Genomic DNA, 20,596 nt, shown 5'->3' with positions numbered 1-20,596 from the left:
TAAACCACACATTTCTCAGCTCCAAGTGCAATGCTGCTTCACTGATCAGCAGCCTCAACCATGTTAGCTCTGCCTAATAAGTTGTCCTGTGCTTAAGTCAGGATACAGGCAAAATAACCAGAGTGTATTAACCAGCTTCTCCCCAGGGGGAAGAGCCCCATTCCTATTTGTTAGCTAACTCAAGCAAGGCTGAAGCCGAGGCCGGCAAGGGGAAGAACTATGGCCAGAAGCTTTGTTGCTATTCCAGGTGTTAAAAGATCCCAAGATGTGCTTGGGATCACATATTGAGAGAAAGCACTACAAAATAACACGGGGGGGGGGGACTTCATGGGAACTAGGGGCTGTGTTCAGAGGCTGGAACATCAGGCTGCTAGTTGAATGTACCTAGTGGGCAGCCTCCCATACCTGTCAAAATGTCCTACAGTGTTTAGGGAACAAGACATGTGGTCCACTGGCTGGAAACAGTTTCCTGCCTCTGCAAGAAACGTAGGAGTCCCACATGATGATGACCCAGCTTTTATGCCTTGTGTCACAGCAAGGTTGTCTAGGGACTTACTAGAAAACTGCAGTTCGAATCCTTGACTTGTGCTGTTGCCATCTGAGATGAATTCGAGCCACATGGAGCTGGAGGTGCTGTTGACACTGAGGCCCAACATCTCTGTCCGGCTGAAGGTGCCCAGGAGGCGGGCAGAGTTATTGTTGCCATCATAGATCTGGAAAAGGGGGAAAGAACTGCAACTGAGGATGGGCTCCTCCCCACAATTCTGTCCACCCCCAACCTTTGCATTGTCTTGACCCAATGTCTCCTTCTGGATAATAATTCTGCTCATTTTCTGCTTTTCTTACCTATAAACACTGATGGCATTACACTGAATGCCCCTCCCCAATTTCTTAGTCCCATTAATTGTGAAATGGGAGATATTTTTGGTGGTTTTCAGGGGTTGCTAGAAGAGAAGTGAGATTTCCCAGAGGTTTTTAAAGTTCTGCTAAGCTGTGTCTAGTGCAGAGTTCCCACAATGCCCCACTCTTTTTGTGGGAAATTGGTTGTCACCATGGGGGGTGGAAATGATACCCCTCATCACCAAATTAATGGCATTCTAATGGACTAATCAGATTATTTGTTAAATTAGCATAAATTTGCATATGATTGAGGAAATAAATATATCTCACAGGAATCACAATATTAAAAGGGACATTATTTCTGGGATATGGGTGAAATGAGAAGCTGCTGCTGCTTATATTATTATTTATTAAATTCATATTCTGCCCTTCCAGATCAGCAAACATGTCAGTACTAAAACAGCACAATTAAATGCATGTATAAAATGTTTGCATAAAAAGGGTATTGCCTGATTAACTGGGAGGGAGGCAGCTTTTCAGTCAAATAAAAAGTTTCATCCAATCAATCAAGCTGATAAATCAATGAAAAGCTGCAGTGAATGGCCCAGAAGTGTATTAGATAGTGTTCACTGGAACTCCCCTGGTGGATACATTATTTTTCTGTTGGAGGGTTTTGCTTGGTCTGTTAAGAAGCAGAAAGGGAGAGGCAGAAGAGGAGAAAGAAGACAGGAAGAGAATGAGAGGGGAAGAGAAAGATGGACATGTAAGGTGGAAATTAAGGAAAAAGAATGCCCGGGACCTCAGGTCGTGTTAAAGGTGTTCTGTATTTCCCTGTGTGGTAAACCACCTCGTAATAAGCCATCCCTGTCCCACTCCTCACCCCAAATCCAAGGAAAGTATTGTATATTGTGAATCAGTGTACTGAAGAGGATTTAGCTCTTTGGCATTAAACTAGAACAAATGGCAATACGAAGAAAACTCCCTTTCCCAGATGAAAGAGGCAGGGCGAATGGAGGTAAAGATGAGCCCTTAGTACTAAGCACTTTATAAAACAATATGAAATGAAATGAAATAAGCACTTTGGGGGGAAAGACAGAAACCCAAAGCCTAGTCACCAACATCATCCCGTCCCCTCAAAGAGGCAGATATGCTTTCCCAAAAACTTTTCATTGAAACATCAACCACCATTTTGAAGATGTTTTCTCTGACTAAAGTTTGAGAAAATCTAGGCTGTCAACATTTGGGAAGCAATTGTACTCTGACAGCTGGTTTCTCCTTGGCAGGGTTGCAAATTCTGCTCAGGATTAATCCATTTGGAGATGAGTGGTTTTTCCTCATTGTAAGCCTTTCATCTGCCCACCAAATAATGAGCCATTACCTTCAAGACATCCCGGGCCTCCAGGCTGAAAGTCCTGGCTCTGAGTTGAATTCCTTTCCCTGGCTGTGTCTGGATGGAGTAGATACATTCGTGGTTGTTGTTGTAGTTCAGAGGGTAGTTTGGGGACAGCAGGACGCCTTGAGTGCCAGTTACAGAGGAGCCGCATTCAGCTACAGAGAGATGCAGAGTGGTTGGGTTTTAATATTTCCGGAACAGGCCACTAGTATAAAGCGTGAGCACACACACCTTTGATATGTTCCCTATCTGGGTTGGGATCTGCACAAATTCTCCTATCTACACACATACACAGAATTCTAGATCCAACACAAGCACATGCTAAAACTCCCATGAACCACAGAAAAGAAAGCAGTGCCATCGGGGCAAGACTTTGGAGAAGTAGTTCAGGATCCCACCCACAGCAGGGTAAGCAGGGATGGTGTTTCCTCCATTCCCAAGAGGACCAGCTTACCACATTTTAAAGTAAGCAAGGGCACGTTCAGGCACTTCCCTGAGAATGAAAACCTAGTGGAAGAAGTGCACATGCGAACCCTGTGCCGAACGTTCCCACTGAGTGGGGGAGATCTGCAGCGGGTTCTTGTGTTTACTTGAACAGAGGCAGAACTATCTATGCAAGGGATACTGATAAAGCACAGTATTTGCTCATGAGAAGGTTTCCATTTGAGCTCAGGCAAGTGTGAGTAAAAAACAAGAACAAAAAACCCAACCCTGCAGACCTCAAAACAAAATATTTTTTCCCCTTCCAGTAGCACCTTAGAGACCAACTAAGTTTGTTTTTGGTATGAGCTTTTGTGTGCATGCACACTTGTATCTGAAGAAGTGTGCATGCACACGAAAGCTCATACCAAAACCAAACTTAGTTGGTCTCTAAGGTTCTACTGGAAGGATTTTTATTATTATTATTTTGTATCGACTACGGCAGACCAACATGGCTACCTACCTGTAACTAGACCTGCAGACCTCATTTAACACGAGGAGGTTCGGAACACAGAAAGGAGACTGATGCACACAGCATTTGCATGTTTCAGAACTGGCTTCTACAGGGAAGTTCCCATAACACCATTTAACTCCTTCTGGCCATGACACACACATTGAGGAACTCAGGACTCAAAGTTATAGCACTCAGAGTTATAGCAGATCAGTCTGCTGCCCAGCAGAGGGACTGGAAACAACCTCACCTTGACTGAAATATCCAACCAGTCATATCCCCCAACTCCAGTAAAAGCAAAGCCAACCTCAATATTCCCTTGCAAACAGCCAAGGTGACCAGGGAAGGCAACAGGAAGACAGTGGTCCTGAGAGTTCCCCACAGTTTCACCATTGACAGCATAGGAAGACACCTCCTTCTTCCAGGTCAGACTATGCGACTCAGAATTATTACCTCTGATTGGCATTGATGTTCCAGGGCCTCAGGAAGAGTTGTGCTGATGGGAACTGTAGTCCAAAATGCTTTGAGAGCACCAGGTTGTGGAAGGCATATACCAAAGTGGGAACAGAGATCCACATCTGTCACTTGCTGCAGGCAAAGCATTTCATTGCCTGTTTCAATGTGCTGCCCTGTGCAAGTCTCCTACAGTCACCCAATGTTACAGCCAACCCAGGGATTGCTAGCATCTGGTGTAACACAACCTTTTAAGAAGTGCAATTAGCACATGTGTCTTTATGGAACTCATTAGGCTCCTGATTATTGAGAGTGGCAAAATTACCGAGGGAGCACTTCAGCATATTTAATTCAGGAAAATGGATCTTCAGCAAAAGAAAACCTCCAGGTCCTGAACAGTCCACAGATACATTCACACATATTTTCCAGTGCTCACAGTAAATGTTTTGGCATGTCTACAGGGGTCTCAGTCTCCTAATTGCTCTACTTATACCTAGTAGACATGGTATTGATTCATCACTGCACTCATCATGATGATGATGATATGAGTCAAGGTCTTCAGGGGAAACAGAGCACCTGAGGTGGGACCAGGACCCCTGCATGAAGGTCACACTCTAGGCTGCCTCCTAAAAGTGGAGGAGTGGGGGCAGCAAACAGAGATTGTTGGTGAAGAACACCTGGAGACTGAGAGGTAGTTGAGGGAAAAAATACTTCCTTAGCTAGATCTACTAATAGAGCCTCCTTGAGAAGGTGCAGTATATCTGGAGGAAATTCAGGAATTAACAATGCTGTCTTCTGAAGTAGAGGCTGCTTTTGGACAGTTGAGTAATGAGGTTGAAACACCAGATTCATGCTAGAGTGAGCTGCATGAACACCTTAGCTCTGAGAGAGGTTTCCAGGGAATGAGGAAATTCCTCTAAATTCAGCTGAGGAAGATTTCCCCTGTGAGATATTGAGCTGGTGAACTGCTTGCTCTCCTTCATCAGGGAGATATTCTGTTGTCCTCCTTTCCCTGTGTAGTGAGCACTCCTCAACCAAAGCAAGAGCAGAGCCTCCTGCTGACCTTCCATTGTAACATCACCTGTAACTAGAGTACTTCCAGGAGGAGGGGAATTCATGGGCCTACCTGATCTGGCTCTGAGATGCAGGAGAAGCTGGCCAACTGGGAAGATCTGCCATAGCTGAGCTGAAAGTGGCAGGTGCTGCCATTGAATGTGGGGTGGCTGGTGCGGAGACAAGAGCCAAAACTTGAGTAGAAGCAGAGCTGGCTATAATAATGTCTAATGCCTTTACAGGCTGCAATTTTGCTGCTGCAATTCGCTGAGGGGGGTGGGGAGTGTGGATTCCCCCCCTTCCTATTTAAGTGCAGGCAAAGAAGCCCCTTGAACAAATCCATTGTTAGCTGATCGTTAACAAAAAAAAAAATGTGGGAAAACTGGCTAACCTCCCACTGAGAGCTAACTACTAGCATTTTGAAAAGACTTAGCTGTACTGAGCAAAAGGATGGAAGGGAGGGGAATCCAGAGGCTATTGTGTCTGAAGTCAGAGTCTGTTGCAGACAAGCAAACTAACAATTGAATAGGCCTCAATTAATGAGCAGGAAAACACCAGAGCTGCGGAAGGAGAAGAACTGTGTGGCTGGATTGTAGCCTCCTGTAGAAAGTAGCCCACATATTTTGCTACACTCATTTCAGCCACTAGTCTCACCCATCTTTTGCTTCTGATCCTGCCCACCACAGGTTTGTGACACCCAGAGAATTGATTATTAGATAATGAAGCCCTTCATCTGGAAAAAAAGAGCTCTATTGAAGACCATTAACCATAGTTTTTAGGTTCGCACAGAACAGGCAGCTCCGATAAAGCTCTGGCTTGTTCACCTGCTTCCATGATGGAAGGAACAAATCTTCCAGAAAGGGGCTTGGACCAGGTGCACACCACTTGTTCATGTTCTGGATTATTAAGTCAGGATTTGATCACAAGAATTCGCTGAGTTTTGCCACCATGGTTGGAGCTACCTATGCTTTCCAAGTCCTGATTTCACTTGCCTACGCTTAGGAGGAATGACAGTGCAGATGGAAAGCTGTTCTAATGTTTTTAACTGCATGTGACGATCCAGCTTTCTCCAGGTCTTTGCTTGTCCATAGATACATAGAATTGTAGAAGGGGTCCTGAGGGTCATCTAGACCAACCCCTTCCAATGCAGGAATCTCAGCTAAAGCATACATCACAGATGTGCATAACCTCTGCTTAAAACATTTGATGGAAAATCTACCACCTTCCAAGGGAGTCCATTCCACTTTCTGACAGCTCTTGCTGTCAGAAAGTTCTTCCTAATGTTTAGTTGGAATCTCCTTTCTTGTAACTTGAAGCCATTGGTTTGGATTCTACCCTCCAGGGCAGGAGAACACAAGCTTGCTCCATCTTCCATGTGACAGCCCATTAGCTATTTGAAGATGGCTATCATACCCCGTCTCAGACTCCTCTTTTCCAGGCTAAGCTTACCCATTCCTCATAAAGCTTGGTTTCCAGACCCTTGATCATCTTGGTCACCTTCCTCTGCACATGTTCCAGCTCCCTGTTGTCAGAGAAACTCCACACGTGGGTGGTGCAACAGAATGCAAGACAGATCCTCCTATATGTCTTTCACTTGCCTTGCCCTACCTTGTCCCTCCAATGCTTCCTGCTTGTTGGCACTGAGAAAGCCCACAACCCCACAGAGAACTAGCTATTTGCCCGTGTAACATTATGACATGGTAGATTGCCCAAGCAAAATTAAAGCACGTGACCACCTACCAACACACCTTGGCAGAGGCGAACTCCACACACGCCGTCTACCGCCCAGGCAGGTAATGCGAGAGACGCCCTCCAGCCGGTACCCAGGGAAGCAGGAGAAGGTTAAGACATCCCCCACACCAAACTGAAGGCCCTTGCGGATGCTGTAGACCGGCACTTCTGGCTCGTCACAAGGCTCTAGGTCATATTCTGACAGACAGACAAAAAGCAGGCATGGCATTACTGAGCAAGCCAAGAGTTTTTCTTCTCCCACGATTCAAGGGCAGCCCCATGTAGAGCACATTGCTTTATTCTCCATAAGGATCCAACATTGCCCATTCCCACAAGGCCTTTCCTGCTTCCTGAGCTCTTAACTTAACTCCTTCATGTCACGTCAGAGCTGCAGGGGCAACAAATGTTCCTTTGAAAGATTAGTTGCCTGATTTTTGGTGACTGGAGGCATTTTGGACACACACACACAAAAAAAAAAAATAAAGTTGTAAGGATTGTGTAGTTGAGGAGGAAGCAGAATAGGCCGTGTGTCAGACAGCCACATCAAAATATTTAGGAAGGTGGATAAATGCTGTAGGTTAGCTACCCTTGTTTTAAAGGAAAAACAGTGCATACCTGAAAAGGTGATGTTGAAGCCCTCATAAGAAATGGAGAAGTCTGAAATGAAGCGGATTTGAGCGGAGAAGTTCCCGAAGAGGCCAGCACTGAAAGGAGCAGGCAGGTGGGAGCCAGTGAGCTGTTTCAGTGGCTGGCTGAAGCTGCCATTCTCCGTGATCAGCAGGTAATCATGGCCACTCTCCAAGTGGAAGGTGTGGAAGGTGAAGAAGACACCTGTGGAGTGACACAAATGCAGGGAGGCACCCCAGTTCAAAGATATGCATCGAGAAACATGGTTGAGCAGCAGCAGCAGCATTAGAATTCACCATTGACTGAGCCACTGAGTTCCATGGCACTCAGTGTTTTTCAAAGAACCAGCTTTTCACTCCAAAAAGACGACAGCCAAGGCAGTCTAAGGAAAGTTTGCTTTTCTATTTTACTGTTTTGCATATTTTATTCTTATTATGGAACAGGACAAGGAGTTGGCCTCAAACACTGGAAACCTAAATGGGATATCGGGGATACGTAAAGGAAGTTAAGGCATCTGCAGGTTGGAGCTGCTGATTTGATTGGAGCAGCGCCTGCAATAAAGTTAATAAATAACAAAAATAAAAATAAAAATAAATGGGGACATTTCATCCTGTTTGTTCCTTATTTAGGGGCCTTTCTCACTTTTTGCTTTCAGTCATACGGATTAGAAACTTGACTTCTAAACAAATAGCAAACGATAATAGTGAGATACTCATGAACTATGCACTTTATATAACATCATGTGGAACCTGCACTCCTTTTCTACACTCATGTGTGGAATCACAGCTCACACAGAGCCCTGAACCCGGATGCAGCTGTGCTTTGTCGGGGGTGGGATTTGTATGTAGGTAAAAGCCTTGGGGCTTGAGAGGAGGTACAGTGGAGAAGCGGTACTGCACTGGGCCCAGAATCAGAAGATGGCTCCGACTCTGAGATTTCATTCTCACTTCTTTCCTAAAAAGGTCTTTTTTAAAAAAGCAAGTCTCTAGGCCTTACCCAGGAAGTCCCATCTTTAGAGTTCAGACTCCCTGACTCCTTTTTTGAAGGCTATATTTTGGTCTGCCTTGATGCATGTGTCACTCTATGACTTTAGAAGTAGACATTAGAAAAGAGGTCGTCTGGCTCCCTGTGAAGGGACTCCACAGACAGAAGCTGTGTTTTTATCTTCCCTGGTAGAGAAAGCAAAAGGTGGCAGCACATACAGGAACACATGCTCTTTCCAACCGAGGTTCAATTTTACTTCTGTTCTGAGTGTGCAAACATTTGTTTAAAAAAACATTCTAATGCAAATAAAGCCCACCATTAGGACCTCCATGTTGCAAGCAGAGGCAGCTGGGGTTGAGAAAGCGTTGGTTGCATCAGCCCTGCAAAATTGTGCAGTGTTGCTGGTGGAGGGCTGAGAGAAAAAAAACCCTGCAGTATAGTTCAGTGTTTTTATCTGGTCTCATGTCATATTGGGTTGGGTTTTTTTTGGGGGGGGGGTGAGGCAGCTGGGGAGATATTAAGCAGATTATAGCAGCAATGTGGGAGGAGTGATTTACTGCTTTCCCACCCCTGGGAAAAACAAGGGGCTCCTTGGGGGGTGGATTGGTGCTGCTGGTATAAATGCCTAAGTGAGTATGCCCATTTCAAAGGCTCAGATTTTTTATTTTATTTTTTGCTAGAAAAAGGAGAAAAAAAGCAAAGCAAAGCAAAGGGAAGGGTGGCTGTTTGACCCATGCTCATAACATCACTGTAATTACGCATTATAAATAAATAACCACTACAAATGCTCTTAGGATACACTGTTTGCTTTTTAACAATTTATGCTTCAATTTATCCAAGCACGGCCATCTGAACCTTAGTTGCTGTAAATCTGAAATTTCTTTTGACATATACGCCTGCCACCTTTGAATATGGCAAATGCCATGCCTGGCCTTGTGCCTTTAATAGCTGTGCGTCACGCAGAAATTCAAGAGACGAAGCCTTTTTTTATTTTTAGTATGGAGGTACAGTTATGGGGGAAAGCTTCACCTCCTGAGATTCAGTCTGTCAGACACGTTATTTGCATGTAGTTGCTGACATATTTTGGGGCCTTCCAGCCATCTGTGAAAAAGGGTACAAATGCACACACGGCAAACAACATATGCAAATTTGCATCCGCTTTTGCGAATGGCGTTGGGGGGTGGGAATTGCATTCAGTGTATTGGATCTAGAAAAATCCTCTTGACATCTCTAGAATTAAACTAAGTGAGACTTCTTTCTGGGTAAATTTGCCGTGGATCAGGCAGTGTGCTTCTCTTTGGGAAACTCCATAGAGAGAGGTCCCTGAGCTCAAAGGCTGCTGGAAGAAATGCTCTATGATGTTGCTAGTGCATCATCATGGCAACTGAGATGCATGATAGAAACGTAATCAGTAATGTTTCACAACTGTTTACATACATTATATCACTCATTCTTACAACAATCCTGTAGTTGGGAGGCTCAGGGAGAGATTGCGGCTTGCCTAAGGCCCTGAGTGAGTTTAGGGTCATATCAACATTTGAACTAGGGATGTCCTGATTTGCAGCTTATTCCCTTAAACACCAGTTCATCACAGATCAAAGCATGCTGAAAAGGGCATTCTGGTCACACACCAGGGCTGTGGAGTTGGCTGACACATTTAGCAGCTTGTCATTAAGTGATATACAGGGAAGTAACAACTGAACAATACTGTAAGGTACATCATTCTGAACATACACTGTGGTGAAGGGTGGAGACAAAAGCACTCTGCACATGACCCAAGGCATTCCCTTCTTTATTTACTTATATTTCACATGTTCAGAGAGCGACCACTGGCATTAAAAATAGGCCCAACATTCCTTGCTGGAACTGAGCTTTGCTTTTTATTCTTAGCAAACCTGGGTCCTGCCAGACAAATTGGTCGAGCTGGATTCTGAGCTATCTAATCTCTTACAAATATACTGGGATTTCTTTCTTTCTTTCTGATGCATTTTAATGTCTTAAAAATAGATTTATTTTTAAACTGTAATTTTACAGCTCATTAGTCCATAATGCAGATAAGTTCTCTTGGCCACACAGAAAAGAGATTAAAAGCACAGAGAATCACAGCTGGGAGGCGAACATGGGGGAAAGTCTTATCTCTACGGTGCTAAAACATGAGTAAAACCTTGGACTGAGCCAAAGCCACTCACGGTCGGTACAAAAAATGATCAACTGTGCCAAATACATCTCCCCCGCCCCAACGCTCCTTAAGAATTATCCATCTGCATACTGAGATTGTCAGTTGTTGTCGGTGCCCTCCATGATACCATGTAGAAATATCTGATTGGTTATGCAGTACAGCGACATCCTCATATTCACTCTGTATCTGACTGGCTTGGATCACTTGCATGACTGCTCTAGGAAGCATTGCTCTTACTCATATTGCCCACATTTACCCTCACTGACAACACTGTGCAGCAGGATCTGATAGGCTAGGGAGTGTTATGATGGTACCTCAGTCACTACAAAATATGTGACTTGCGATTGGGAAAGGGAGAGAAGCAGCAGTTGTGGGTGGAGGCTACCAGTGCTAAAGCAGAAGCTTGCAAAAGAAAGTTATGGCTTACGAGGACAGTGTGAAAACGTAGGCTCTGGGAGAGGAGCTTGCAAATACTTTGCACCTTCCTGGTCTCTCTCTCTCTTTTTACTCCCATACCACACTGTGCTAAGCCAATATTAGCATGCTATCCAAACTAGAACTTGTGGTTCAGCTCTCTCTTCATTAACAATGAGGTATAGCCAATGGCATAGAGCTGTCCTGCTGTTTGCCCCTCAACAGGTGGTATTCAGTGGCATATTGCCTCTCATTCTGGAGGTAATATATAGCCATGAGGACTAGGAACCTTTGATGAATAATTGTCCTGTCCGAGCCCTACAAGAATGCATCTATGCTATTCTCCCATCACTCCCTTGCAAGAACTTCATGCTTATAATTGACTTGGGGGGATCAAGATGCCAAGGGTCGATTTCACCCATCATTTTAACTGTTGCCAGCCAGATGGTTTTGGGAAGCTCACGAGGTATGAAAGCAATAGCCTGCCCTTGTCAATTCTCTTATGTTACGTGGTATTCAAAGGTATACTACCTATGAAAATGGAAGCTCCATGAATTAATTGCTAATAGATCAATGTATTAATTTTTCTGATCCTTAAAAAAAGCCACTTGAGTGAGAGCCATGACCCCTATTTTAGGGTAATACTACTTAATTATCTGCTTCCACTGATTCACCTTGCCAATCAATTTGGAGAACTGCTTTCCGGTGAAGTGGGGTTTCCATTTGGCTGCGCCAAGTGTCTGAATCACCTAGGCCCAGCTAATCATGTGGCTTCTTCCTGTCTGATATTAATGACGCATTCAGCTTAGAAACTGTCATCGTGGCCAGCCCCAGATATACATAACGAACTAAAAGCACACCTGGAAGAGGAGCCCTTGTGCCAGTGCCACCAGCTTGCTATGTTGTCCTCCACTAACAGAAGACTCCAGTTCTGAAGTCTTAGTGAAACCACATTCTCCTCTGCTCCATTAAAGTCAAGGACTATTAAAGGAAACTGGGCCCTTGCAAATGAAGAGGCTCTTTTCATCAAAGGCAGATGAGCTAGTAACTGAGAGCTGCAACTCCTGCTGAAAGCTCAGTTTTGAGGATGATCCCTGCTGAAGCAACCTCTGAGCTCTGCGGTCATGAAGCTTCCAGCCAGAGCCCTGCATGGAGCTGTCCAGGGTGCTACATGGCCTTGCCTCCCCTATTGCTGAGGACATCACTCAAAGCAGAACACTACTTAAGGGTGAAGATTCCTTGCCTGGGGATAAAAACCTGTTTCTTATCATATTGAGTTGAAACCAACAGTGTTCTGTCTTCCAATAGTGGCTCCCTGTGAAGGGCTGCATTCCTTCTTAGGGATTGATCAGTGCCTGGGGACCTTTGTGATCAAAAAAACATTCAGCGGTAGCAAGGAGGAGGGGGCAGCTAACTGTAAAGCAACCATGTATAGGAAGAAAAGCTGGCAGCCTCAAAGCTTTGATAGCACAGGATTTAAAAGGCTAGCAACTTAATTCCAATGGATAACAGAAAGCACCGTGCCTAGCTTTAGGTTGGTAAGAAGGAGAGTTTGCTTTCTTAGTTTTCAAAGGCAGCCATGGCTACATTTGCAAGGTTGGATCAGAGACGTCAAGATCCTTGATATGCAAATGGGCATGATTCTGCTGTACCTCCCGGAGACCATGAGACATCAAACCTCTCTGACAGTCTGTGCAAGTCAAGCTGGGTGGGTGGGTGGGGGGAGACGGGGAGACAGAAAGACTAAGCAAGCAGGTAAAAACCCCAAGTCAAAAAAGCAAGACTATGGCCCTAGGAAAATGTGTGCGGGAGGGGAGGGGAGGGGATGTATGTGTTAGAGCCTTCTTCAGACTCAGAGGGGAAAAGGAGAATACCTGCCTCTGTGTCAAAAACTGGGCAGTGGAAGCCTGTGGAGGTTGGTGCACAGCTCCCCTGTATGGTGAGCAGGCAGGATTGCAGTTTTTAATATCTCCCTAGTAGGTAAGGCATTTCCAGGTACTAGAATGAGTCTGTCCATCCAGATTGGCTAATGTATCTCTGGCCCCTTTTAAGGCTCTGAGAATCCGCCTGAAGGCTAAAGGCCCCACCCTGCACTAATTCCTTCTCACTGCATTGTTTGTCAAAATCACGTTATTTTCTCAGGAAAACAAGCACACCTAGATAGGCAGGTTTTGTTATTTCTGAAAACTCAATAAACACTTCTTTAAAAAGTAATCGGCAGCAACACACACTATTGAAAACAGAAGAGAGAATGTCACAAAGGCCCACCAGCTGCAACTGCATGGAAGCCTTAGCAAGTGCATCCGTGTGAACAGAGGCCTCATGCCCACAGACATCTGTACTGCACGCAGAAACACTAGAGGGAAGGAGGCTGACATTTACAGCATGGGAGGAGAGACTACATAGCCCACCCCTCTTCTCACCCACCCCCTTTGTGTCCCAGGTGAATTGATGAGTAGAATGCTTGAATAAGAACTGAATGTCTCAAAAGCTGGAAGAGAAAAGCAGAAAAAGTCCCTTGCAAATAGCAGGATTTCTCCCACATCTGGGATCATGTTTCATCAACTAATAAACACATCAGATACAAAGTCAAGGGTTGTGGCAGAGCCAGGAAGCGTCCCTTGCTGTTCTTGGCTGGGGTGACAGCGTGGCTGGAGGACAGGTCAATGGAGCTATCAGTCAATCAGCAGAGGAGAGGAGGGATGGAGTGTATTGGACTAAATGTTGATTAAGTTTGCTGGTGGAACAACAGGCCAATGGACAGATCCTCATGTCAACAGCTCAGCAAATGGAGCTGTGGGGAAAACTCAAAACACCGAAATTACTTCTGCAACTGGGTGAAACACTGACCCGTATTATTACATTGGGAGTGGGGGAAATGTTCTGATTGTTTTGAAAAAAACAACAACAGCAACATTGTACTTTATTTCACCCTCTTCATGGGTGAGGTCCAAGTGAATTGCCCACATTCTCTCTATCCTGCCCCTCCTCCCAGGGCCTGGCTCTCCTCAACAAGAGGGACTAATAAAACCTTCCTCTTCAGGCTGAGACGTTGCCTGAGCAGCAATCATCATTGCTGGCCTCTTGCTACTGGATTCTGCTCTCCCTCTCGACACCCGTCTCTGACCTTGGTGTGAACTCCTGGCTCCTACTCAATGGCTGCCTGCAGCTCAGCTCTGACAGATTGTCTGGCAGTACAAAGCTTCAGGATTAGCTGGCCTGATATGAATAATTCCAGGAGACTGGCTTTCTCCCATGGCCCTGTCAACAGAGCAGGACCTTCTGATTGCTGCACTTCATGGTATGATCTGCTCTGCCCTAACAATGGGATTCAGGCAGGGATGGGGAACCTGTGGCCCTCCAGATGTGGTCAGGCTATAACTCTCATCATCCAAGACCACTGGCCATTCTACCTGTGGCTCATGGGAATAGGAAGCCAACAACAGTTTGAGGGTCACAGGTTCCACACCCCCGGATTAAGGTGATCTGCCCCTTCCCAATTCTGGTGGGCCTTTAGCACAGACTCATGCACTGGAAGGTACCAAAAGGCACAAGACCCTTGAACAAGGACGCCCCAGGAACTGTTTAAGCCAAACTTTCCCATGGGATGAGAACCTTCCCTGCTAGGTATGTCATGGACTCCAGTTCCTGCTCTTCAATGCAGGTAGTGCTCCATGTGAGGGCAGGTGGATAGGTGAAAGAGTACTTGGATTCAGGATCAAGGACTGGCCCTTAAAGGTCCTCCTCTCCCAAGTCAGGGATGGAGTTGGGGCCATGGAAAGCTGGTTTGGGTCAGTTTTGAGCTCAGATGTCCTTGGAACAAGTGATCAGCTTTCCACTGACCTGTCCAAGGTCCTGAAAACTCTGTATCTGACTGCCTTCAATATTTATCCTGCGTTTGTGCTCCTGGATTTGAGTAACAAACTGGACTCTTGCCTGCACTACCAGTTCCTGCCCCCTTCGTGAGCTTTTGATTCCATCCCAAGGGCTTTTGAATGATCCTTGGGATATGACAGCTTACACCAACCATATCGGCTCCACTATTCATAATTCACTCTGGCCCCCTAAGGCTGATACAAAAGGCCCCACAGCCTTTCCCAAAATGAACAATTTCAAGCAAAGGTGTCCTGGGATCCACATCACATGGCCCCACACGGCTTGCAGACACTGCTCACGTAGGGTGGTCGGAAGCCTCTCTTTGATCTTCAGGAAAACAAGGAGCTGCACGAATTACATCTTACGGGAGAGTGTCAGGCTCTGTGTGCTGCACGTTAAGCATAGCAGTAGGATAATGGGAAGCCTCTCATCAGAAGAGAGAATCCAGGGCTGAGTGGATTAATGAAGAGTGGATTGCTCCTGCTCTGTGGGGTACCTTGCACAGTGTGTAACGCCTGCACTAATGCGTTGCGCTTTTCAGTGACTGGTTTATCTGCCTTAATACAATTGGCATCACAGAACTGATTGATAGTGGCTCCCATTGTGCTGGTATCTAGCAGAACTCAAAGAGCAGAGCTGCTGAATGCAGCTCAAAATTAATGTGCACTTATGTGCCTGATTTCCTCTCTCTTTCCCCTTTTAAAAATCTGGCTGTTTGCAGCAGCATTTCTTCAAGTCCCAACTTTGTCCCAAATCAGCATGAATTAGCAGAGGAACCAGCAAATCCTGTGCAGCTGAGGAACTGCATTGAGGGCAGGGTGTGCTAGTGTGGCCTGCAGCAGATTAATACCACAGCCAGAGGGGTACAGGGGAAACGGTGTGGCAGAGGTTATGTAGCCCAGGACTGCACCCCATCACAGGGGAAAGATGATTAGAAGCAAAGCAGTGAGGAGGTCATGAAAACAGTGTTGGAAGATTGCAAAAATTAAAAAAAGCAGGAAATGCCTGCCTATCTATTGCAGTTCCACATTCCATTCCACTTCAGCACGGTGACAAACTGAGGAACTAGGAAATAGGAGAGAGTTTGGTTCTTGATTGAGGGGCATGCCACAAAAGACAGGGAGCAGGTATAGAGCTCCTTGCTTCATGCTGTCTTTGAGTACATCCTTTCATTTTCTCATAATACAAGGGAAACTACTATCCTTTCAGTTTTATCATTCACAGAGGTACTATCAGTATCACCATATTTATAATTGCTACAGTGCATTTCAAAGCCAATACATTATCTGACAACTATTACAACAGCATTGTTTTATTAGTATTTCCATACTGCAGAAGTAGGCAGTAGGCTGTGCTGGGACTTAAACCACAGAGGGATGTACCTTTTGCATTATGTTACTCCAAAGTAAGTTTTTAGTCTTTCCACTTCATGGTAACTTCAGAAAATGTGGTGGAGGGACACCTCCCTGCTCTGAGGATCAACTGGAGACCCACAAAGCTAGATCCTTTCTTTCCACCGCCCGTGGGACAAAAGGTGGGAGCATGTCATGTGAGTTACCTTTGCCGTGAGAAGCTTCTATAATCCAAGTGCAGTTCAAATTGTTGGGGTAGAAATCCGGGAAGCCTGGAGAAAGCACGGTGCCACTGGAACCACGGACGTAGCCTCCACAGAGAGCTGTGATCAAGCAAGGGAAGAGGAGACATTAAAAGCCAGAGCTCTCAGAGGTGGGGAGGGAGGAGCAGTTGCTTCGCAAAGACCCAAGCACCTTCCCAGCTGCAGCCTGGTTTTCAGCCTTGCTTGGGCTAGGCAGCCTGATGCTGTTGGACAGCCTTTATGACAATTTAGCAGTACTGAAGGAGGCACCTGCTTGAATTGTTCCACTGACTGAAGTCGTTGTGTGGGCACATGTGGGGTAAGGCGATCTCATAGGTGGCCCCTGACGCTGCCCTGTTTTTCCATCCTCTCTCAGTTAATTTTGGTTTACTTCCACCTTACTTTCATGAGGTTTTAAAGTGTCCACTCACCCCAATTTTCTATTCATATTAGGCAGGCACCTTCTCTGCACTCTTTTCAGCACCTGCTAAAAACATTTTTTTGTTTTGTTTACACACGTCTACCCAGGTATGCAGAAAGCTGGCCGATGTTTTAATCTGTTTTAAGCTCATCATTTAATTTAATTATTTTTCAATGTTTTAACACCTGCTCTTAACTGCTTCTACTGATCATTTTGTTGTTTTGTGGCCTCCCAGTCAGAGAGGAAAGCAACAGAGAGTCAACAGAGTGCTGGCACCTTCTCTGATGCAAGTGCTTCTGGTTTAGTATGTATAATCCATGACTGGGCCTGACAGCAATACTCTGATCCACTCTGAACCCTGGCCTCATCCCCTAAAGAGTCAGCATACTAGAATTAGATAATCCTAATTCCCTAAGGTTTACATAAATAAGAATTGGTTATGGTAACAAGCGGAATAAAGAAAACAGCAAAAGAGAAGAGAAACATAGAAGCTATTTTGGAAACAAGGCTATGAGTCATTTTACTTCATGGAGAGCTGGAGAGAAGGATGGATGGGGCCAATAGTGTAGTGCTCTGTTGTTATTCTTCTTTAAGCCCAGACTTTTTAGCTTTTCAACACTCAGCTCTTACCCTCACAGCTTGGAAGAGGCCTGCTCCACTGAAAATTAGGTTCGCACTCCAAAGCTTCACTGTCACTCAAGGTGTAGCCTGCGTCACAGCTGAAGGTCACCAAGGCCCCCACATAGAAATCGTCCCCATGTCGTTGCCCACTGACAGGAATCCCTGGGTCCAGGCAGTGGTCCGATTGGAGTTTTACCGCTGCAAAGAACACAGAGGGAGAGGTTTGGCTGCTGGTCCTGGGCACATATTTGGCCATTGAAAGCATTAAATGCTACATTTATACTTATTTATTTGCAGATTTATAAGCAACTTCACAACCCAAAAATACTAGAGTGATAACAAAATAAGAGAAACACTTAAGTTTAATTGGATATCACATTGTCTTAAATTTACTTGCTTATCACATTGACTCAGCTTCAAGGTATTTGAAAGCAGAAGTGGGGGTGGGGAGAGAATCGCACCTCACGAGATAGACATAACTCTGCACAATAAGCAGGGATGGCCCACCCTGTTTCACCACCTGAAGCAAAATAGGGATTGCTGCCTCCTGGGCCGCCCTGCTGCACCCCAGTTCCGCAGTACTTGGCGGGAACCTGGGTCCTCCTCAAAGTATGGCTGTTCTCTCGGCTTTTCCATCTGAGGGTAGGGAATATGAGCAGAAATGCTACATGCTGGAACCCCTCCTTCTGGTAGGTGGAAGTGCTGGGATGGGCAGAGTGCTGCCTCTTGCACTTCCACCACTTGAGGTGGGAGCTTACACCCTGTGTCATGGGTGGGCTGGCTCTGTCAATAGGTAATGATTTTAGGACTCTGCCTTGGGCTGCAATCCTCTGTACATTTACTTGGAATTAAATCCCATTAAACTCAACGGATTTACTTTTGCATCATGTTGGGCTGCCAGCTGATCTTTAAGGGAACAGTGCGCACTTTGGATATGAGGTTGCTTTCATTCTGATCTGGTAATGTAACAGGCAATGGAAAAAAAGGCCTGAAACTATGCAAGGGAAACACAATACAAATTGGGGTGGGAGAAGTGATCAGTTACATATCATTGCATAGCGTTTAAGGACTGAAAACAACAATAATTGTGAATTATATTTGCTGCAATTCCTGCATTGCAGGGGGTTGACCTAAATGACTATTGGGGTCCCTACCAGTTTTAAAACTCTATGATCATATTTGTTGGGCTGAATTCTGCTCCAGAAGCAAACATTGGAAATTTCATTCTTTCATTTCTGTTTCTGCCAAAATTCTCCAACATCTTTAGATATAGGTTTATATATAAAGCTGTCCTGACATTTCATTTCAAGTTTCTGCAAAATGTTTCTCTTGTTTGTTGGGGAGTGTTGAAACTTAAATCAAAGAGGGGAGCCAGCTAGTGAGAGATGGATCGTTCCTGATGTAAATTTGAGCAGGACAGATTATTTTTGTGAGATGCTTACTTGACATCCTCAAAATAATATAGACTGAATCTGATTTGGAATCAGTTTTCCCCAGCCTGGAACTCACCAGATATTATGAACTACAGCTTCCCATCATCCCAGCTGACATGGCCAATGGTCAGGGATGATGGGAATTGTAGTCTAAAAAAGAAAAAAAGGAGGGTATCTAGCTAAGGAAGACTGATCTAGAAAACTATGATGAAGGATGATATCATCACCACATGACTGGACCCAGGAGCCAAAGAATCTACAAAATATTCCCTGGAAGCCTCCATCACACTCTCATTTCCATTCAGCACTAAGTCCCCACCCTACACCAAGCTTCATTTCTGAGTCCCCCATATACAGGCTGTGACTGACACTAAAGAATTTCAAGGTCTTCTAACATTTGGTATCAATAGTGCAAACCAAGCAAAGAAGATGAAGGGGGGAGCATATTCCAGACAGCTATAAGGAGTAATTTTATGACACTGGTGAGGGCGTAATTGCCTGCATTTCCTGACTTACTTTCATAGCGGATTTGAAAGCCGACATCAGAGTGGCTCTTGTCAGTTGTGAAGAGGAGGTAAAGGAAGTTGCTGGTGCTAATGAGGAACTGGGGGACCTGAGTGCCGTCATAGACGCCTATCAAGGGTGACGAGTAGGACTTGCCATCGCGCACTTCCAGTGTGTCATAATTCACCTCTGTTTTAAATCTGCAATGGGGCGAGAGAAGTGACTGTAAAAACAACAACTCCCTGCATCCCCATTTGCCCGTCCCTTTCTTTTAAACCAGGGTTGCAGAATATTTTTCAGCTGATGGAGCCTCGTGAGCCGCTTTCTGGGGCCTGTGTGCCAGTAGGGGCAAGGGCCAAAAACGAAAGTGGGAGGACCCACAGATACAAATCCTGTACAATAGGCTGCATTCCAACCCCACAAAAGGCAGGTGTTCACCCACCCACCCACCCCATACCAGGCTTGATCCCTGGCATCTCCAGGTTGGGCAGCAAAAGAAACCCATTTGAAATGCCGGAGAACCACTGTCTGCCAGTGTAGACAAGACTGACCTAAATGGAACTATGGTCTGACTTGGTATAAGGAAGCTTTGTATGTTCTTAAAGGGGTGAAAGTTCATTTGAAACAGAACATCCCAAGGATCTCAAGCTTGCCACAGTTCTCATGTATCTGGCAACCACACTGTTTTAGTTTATTCTAAAATTTATTTTTGCATTTTGAAAGTGATTTGGTTGGAATAAATCATAATAGCACCCACCTGTCAAATGTAATTTTGATAGGGTATCCTGGTTGAGCTTCTATGACCCACGCGCAGTTCAGAGAATCCTTGTAGAATCCAGGCCAGCCAGGAGACAAGATCATTCCACTTGGAGAGGTCAGATGGCCACCACATGGAGCTGTCCGCATGTGAGGAGGGGAGCAAAAATACAAATGTTAGGCCAATAGATCAGTGCCAGCCGCACACCCACCTTTATGCCCCTCCTCCACCTCACAGTAGGCTCCCAATAACTGCTATTCACTTTCAACCCCAAATGCCCAGAACAGCCCCACATTTTCATATACCATCATACCAAAGGGGATTCTGGAGAGGAAAAGTGGTGGCTGTCAACAGCCGCCTCTCAGAATAACCTTGGCAGAAGTAAGGCCACACCTTGAGAATTGCTTAAATTCTCCCTTACAATTGCATGGCCTGCAATGGTGCAGTAAAATGGGACAGCATTTTAGCCCTCTCCAACCACACATTATATACACAGTATGTACAAAACTACACCAAAGTCATTTAGTTTGAATTGTTCTGAAGAGGAGGGATATTCTGCTGGATCAACTTCTTACCCCACATCTGACAAGCTGTATTTCTTCCAAAGTTTCCCCTTTCATGCTTGTGTTAAGGGACAGGGACCCATCCTCATCTGATCTTCCTAACACTTCAGAAGAAGGGTAACCCTTATACAAGTATCTGGTTAAACATGTGGGGGCTTAATATGGGGGGCATTCAAGACTCACCCCCAATGCCCCCCAGTGTCACTCCATATGCAAAGATCA

At 45.3% G+C, this 20,596-nt stretch overlaps 1 protein-coding gene across 12 annotated transcripts in view; it reads right to left on the bottom strand.

The window, feature by feature from the left end:
• Positions 1-20,596, bottom strand: part of CSMD2 (CUB and Sushi multiple domains 2) — a 492,033-nt gene that overhangs the window by 122,311 nt on the left and 349,126 nt on the right. For all 12 annotated transcript variants that reach the window (XM_081199993.1, XM_081199989.1, XM_081199994.1 and 9 more), the window contains 8 exons: positions 19,812-19,950; positions 19,067-19,254; positions 17,127-17,315; positions 16,040-16,156; positions 7,017-7,232; positions 6,411-6,599; positions 2,219-2,388; positions 557-713 (listed from right to left, as the gene is read on the bottom strand). In XM_081199993.1, the coding sequence (XP_081056119.1) occupies positions 557-713; positions 2,219-2,388; positions 6,411-6,599; positions 7,017-7,232; positions 16,040-16,156; positions 17,127-17,315; positions 19,067-19,254; positions 19,812-19,950 (1,365 nt within the window). The remainder of the gene's footprint in view (positions 1-556; positions 714-2,218; positions 2,389-6,410; positions 6,600-7,016; positions 7,233-16,039; positions 16,157-17,126; positions 17,316-19,066; positions 19,255-19,811; positions 19,951-20,596) is intronic.

The sequence above is a fragment of the Podarcis bocagei genome (genome assembly GCF_964188305.1).
Source record: "Podarcis bocagei genome assembly, chromosome: 7".
Taxonomy (NCBI): Eukaryota; Metazoa; Chordata; class Lepidosauria; order Squamata; family Lacertidae; genus Podarcis; species Podarcis bocagei.
The sequence above is the reverse complement of the archived record's forward strand: the minus strand, read 5'-3'. Positions and strand labels throughout refer to the sequence as shown.